This window comes from Hippocampus comes, unplaced genomic scaffold (genome assembly GCF_001891065.2).
Source record: "Hippocampus comes isolate QL1 unplaced genomic scaffold, H_comes_QL1_v1.1 scaffold128, whole genome shotgun sequence".
In the NCBI taxonomy this organism is placed as follows: domain Eukaryota; kingdom Metazoa; phylum Chordata; class Actinopteri; order Syngnathiformes; family Syngnathidae; genus Hippocampus; species Hippocampus comes.
In genome coordinates this window covers 385,512-389,914 of record NW_017805852.1, presented here as the reverse complement: position 1 = coordinate 389,914, position 4,403 = coordinate 385,512, and the positions used below count along the sequence as shown (strand labels likewise).

The 4,403-nt window shown below is 45.4% G+C and overlaps 1 protein-coding gene across 1 annotated transcript in view; it reads left to right on the top strand.

The window, feature by feature from the left end:
* Positions 1–2,483: 2,483 nt before the first annotated feature.
* Positions 2,484–4,403, top strand: part of paqr3a (progestin and adipoQ receptor family member IIIa) — a 5,579-nt gene continuing 3,659 nt past the window's right edge. The window contains exons 1-2 of the mRNA XM_019888486.1: positions 2,484–2,670; positions 3,169–3,382. Coding sequence (XP_019744045.1) covers positions 2,610–2,670; positions 3,169–3,382 — 275 coding nt within the window. The 5' untranslated portion in view covers positions 2,484–2,609. The remainder of the gene's footprint in view (positions 2,671–3,168; positions 3,383–4,403) is intronic.

Here is a 4,403-nt window from a genome sequence, read left to right as displayed (position 1 = left end):
CATCTGGTTGCTTGTAATTCCCAACCCAAGAACTAAGCGGCCAAAACAAATTTGACAAGAGCTCCGGGATTAGCGCAGATTAACGTCCTAGCGCTTGCACTTTTTGCAGCTCGAAACACAAAAAGAAACTTGCCGCTAATCCCTCGGGGATGAGGACGTGTAAAACGACAAAAGCGCGCACTTTATGGGAACGTTTATTAGCGAACAGAGCGTAGCTTTGGACGCGCATATGCGCCGTGATCCGCTTTCCCCCGCCCCGGGTAACGCGGCTCGCAGATTGCTTTTCTTCAACTTGTTTCAAAGAAGATTGGGAGCATGTTTAGCGTTTTATAAGTCAGAGAAGAAGCTTTTAGTGATTGTTCCGTGCTCAACAAACCGGTGACCTATTCTCCTCTTGAACAACGCACGACACGGCAAATGTTTCGGTTGATGTAAACATAACGAAAAAGCACTTTGCGTTATTAACCGTCACCAGTGTGTCATATGATGTGAACCGCCGCTGTCGGTACAACATAAACATTTCAACGACGGCAGTCGGGAAGACTTCTAAAATTATTATTCAAGACATTTTCCTCACGTTTTCTTCATCACAATCTAATAATTCCGCGCCTCGGACAAATGGCATAAAAGTCTTTGTTTACTACGAGTGGTTTATCTGATATCGATTGGGCATTTGATAACCGTCATGGTCAGATGTCGGAGATAAATTGGAATCAAACTAGCACTTTGATGTTAGCACAGAGAGTAAACATTGTCGCGCCTCACGGAGATGTCACGTCATGCCACCTTTCGCCGCCACGATCGTTGGGTCGCGTCGCGCTTCCGCGCGTCCGACATTGCCGCCATCATAGCGCAATCATCGCACGCGCCATATTTTGTCATCGCTTCCAGCTTTTTACGAGAAACGTTGGGAGGAGAAGCGGCTTCCATTTCATGTTCCATTACACGCCGCCTTAGCGCGCAATTACACCCTCCGGTAGCGAAATGGATGACGGGAACGAAAGGTGCAAAGAAGCGGGACAAAGGTGGACGCTGAATAGGGATGAAGTGGCAACCGGGTGTGTCGGATGGGGCTCATCCCTTAAAATCATTCGAACAATAATTGATGCTAAGCTTCATACGCACAATGCCGCACTGGAGGCTGTCAAAACGAACTGCCGGAATCCTTTTCACTTGATGCTGACGTTGATGACTTATTGTTTTCATTTACTGAGCTCACTATTTATTAAATGAGCTGTAATTGCTTGACGAGTTGGAGAAATAACGACTCCGTTTGCCACAGCTGTATCTTCGTCTGTTCGTTAATTCCGTCGTTCCTTCATTCTTTTGTTACTTAGTTTGAAAGTCAGTCAGTTGGTTTGTGACTGGATTAGTTAATTAATCAGGCAGGCAGTTAGCTAGTCAGTCAATTTGTCCACTGAGTATTCAGCAAGTCAGTCGATATATTGAAATAGTAATTGGTTTGACGCCGGCTAATTCCGACCTGTATTTAGTGAGCTATTCAGTCACTTTGTTAGTCAGTTAATTCGTCAGTAATAGGCTAGTCGGTGCGTTAGTCAGCCAATTAGTTAATTGGTCACAGTAGTAAGTTTGGTAGGTCAGGTAATGTGTTAGTAATGCAACTACGCTAGTTAGATAGTTGGCTAAATAGCGTCCAAATTCACTACGGTTTATGCGGAGGCCACAGGAGCCTTTCAAGAACCCAGCCTGCGAAGTGTCCTTGAGGATGCAGCCTACGAATTTGGACGCTTCGAGGGTTGTCTTTCGATGAAGAAGAAGGGGAAAAAAGCAGTTCTTCCAAGAAGAGTTGTGTACACATAGCCGAATGAAAAGCAGTAACTGTCTCTGCGAGCTCATGCAGTGAGTGCGTCTTCACTTTGTCAACTCGTGAGTGCTGAGAGGTGAATTAAACGTGATAATGAACAACACTCCACAGCGAGACGCTTAATGGGGCGGAGGTGTAAACGCAGTGTGAGGGAAGGACTCCTCTCTTCTCCCGAGGGAAGCTTTCGGTTGACGTTCCCTTCACATCTCAACGCTCAGACCAACATCCCTGTTGACAACCCCCAAATTTTCATGACTTTTTCCAGTCCAGTTCAGTTAATTAACTAGAAAGGCGGATTAAGGTTTCTAGATAGTCAGACAATGAGTTATCTAGATCGTGAGGGAATTACTTCGCAACCTAGCTATTCATTTGTTCGTCACCTCGTTCAAAAATTTGTTAATTTAAGGATGTGTGTGTTCGCCAAAGTGAAGTTACCCTGTCATAGTAATTAACAAAATAGTTTTTATTTGTTTGACTATTTTACCAAAGAATATAGCTTTTTTTTGTCTGTAAAATGTCTGTCACACACAAATACAGGTATAATATAAAATACAATATATTCATTTTTACACAGGCACTCTTTCAACACGTCTGTCGCATTTTTCGGATTTACTCAACTGACCATTTGTGTATTTTTATTCAGGCACTTTGAGGACGCCCCTTTGTTGTGGAGGCGGGGTCGGTCCTTTTGTCGATGACGTCCGTGCTGATTTGGAAGATGGACCTGCAAGTTGAGCGTCGCAACTCTGGCATTTAATTTACGGGTTAATGCTTTTATTTTTAAATGTCTAGTGGGTTATATAGGACCCCCAATGGAACAACGTGTGCATATGCCAAGTTGAAAGGTGAATTAATCTTCATTTTTGTCGGCGGAACTAGTTGACATTGAGCTAGCTTCTCGTTGTAAAACCCCCAGATAAGTCACTCGTCGCCAAACTCAGTCTGAATTTTGTGTATATTTGCCTACGCTTTGGTTATGGAGGCTTGTTTTAACAGACATTGGAACAAAAGTCATTTTTAAGGTAAACTGGATCGGTGGTCCAATTCGGCACCGAGTCGTTCGAAAATAAAGAGCTTGGTCATGTCGATTTCATTGTCGTCGCTGGCGGCTATTCAGCCGTTGTTAAATTGGTGATTTTTTTTTTTTTTGGGAGTGGGGTGACTCGGTTAGACGATCTTAATTGTGGAGTTGTATCACAGACACACACACACATCAAAAGACCACCCCCAGTCAAAGTAGAAGCACCCAAGTTAGAATTATGATGGAACGCTGACTTAAGAATTTTGATGAGAAGTCAGTCACGACAATAAATGATTGTTCTGACCTGTTTGCCTTCCGTTAGGTCCGAAGAAAGCGCCCCCCACTGCCGTCATGCCTCAGAAGAGCGCCCAGACCACCCACTACATTGAGCTGGGGGGCTACCAGTACTGGCCGGTGCTGGTGCCCCGCGGGATCCGCCTGTACACCTACGAGCAGATCCCAGGCTACCTGCGAGACAACCCTTACATCACGGACGGCTACAGGGCCTACCTGCCCTCCAGGCTCTGCATCAAAAGGTTAGTGGCGGGTAGGGGCGAGGGGGGCTACATTAGTTGCTTAATTAATTAGTCAGCTCGTTGGACTATTTATTAGTCACTCAACTCATCAGTTACTCAGCTACTTTGACAGCAAGGTCGGTTCGATTGTTAGACAGTTAATTTGTCGAGAAGCTCATTCACCTCTTAGTTTCAATTGTGAATTCAATGTTCGTCTTGATGGCAAAACAGTTATACGGTTGCATCACGAGCCGGCTGGGTAAAAATCGTTGGCGGGTTGGCCTGCAAATGAGACGAAGTCGTTTGTTTATTGGCGAAATCGAAGTCATGCGGCTGGTTTGCCAGTTCGCCTTATGAGACTGCGAATTAGTCTGCTCGTTAGTTAAATACAGGGAATCATAACTTGGTTTTCAGTTAGCTAGCTAATTTATCAGCGTTATTGTAATTGCTCCTTTTATGGCTGTCGGTACAGCAGGCTGTCGAGCTTTGGTCGCAAACGAGAAGGCAAATGACTTTGCTTTTGTTCGGCAGCTGGATAGTCAGGAGTTACACCACTACTTTAGTTGCTAGCTACTTGGTTTCTGAAGGAGCGAGTTGGTCTGTTCTTTAGCCAGCTCATGGCTGATTTCGACAGCTCGTCAGACTGTTGGACAGCGAGTTAGTCCGCCTGTCGTCAATTCTACGGCTAATGTACAGTAGCTCGTTACTCAGGCAGTCAGTTGCTTACTCAGCTCGTGAGTTGATAGTACGCCTGCTGTCTTGTTAGTCAAAAACGGATCCGGCTAATATGCTCGTTGGACGGCCAATTCAGGGAGCACATTGGTCAGGTCTGCGCGCTTAGGCACGTCGTTAGCAACCGGTCAGGTAGCCAGTCGGTTATTCGGCGTGCGACTTGATCGTCTGCAGGTTTGCGTGTTAGAAAATGAGACAGCAAATCAGCCATTTGACCGCTTAGTTTTGTCATCAGGATCATTCTGAGCCGCTTGCGTAAGTGTCGCTTTCATACATGGCAATTTTCCGCGGATCCGCGGAAATCCGCCGT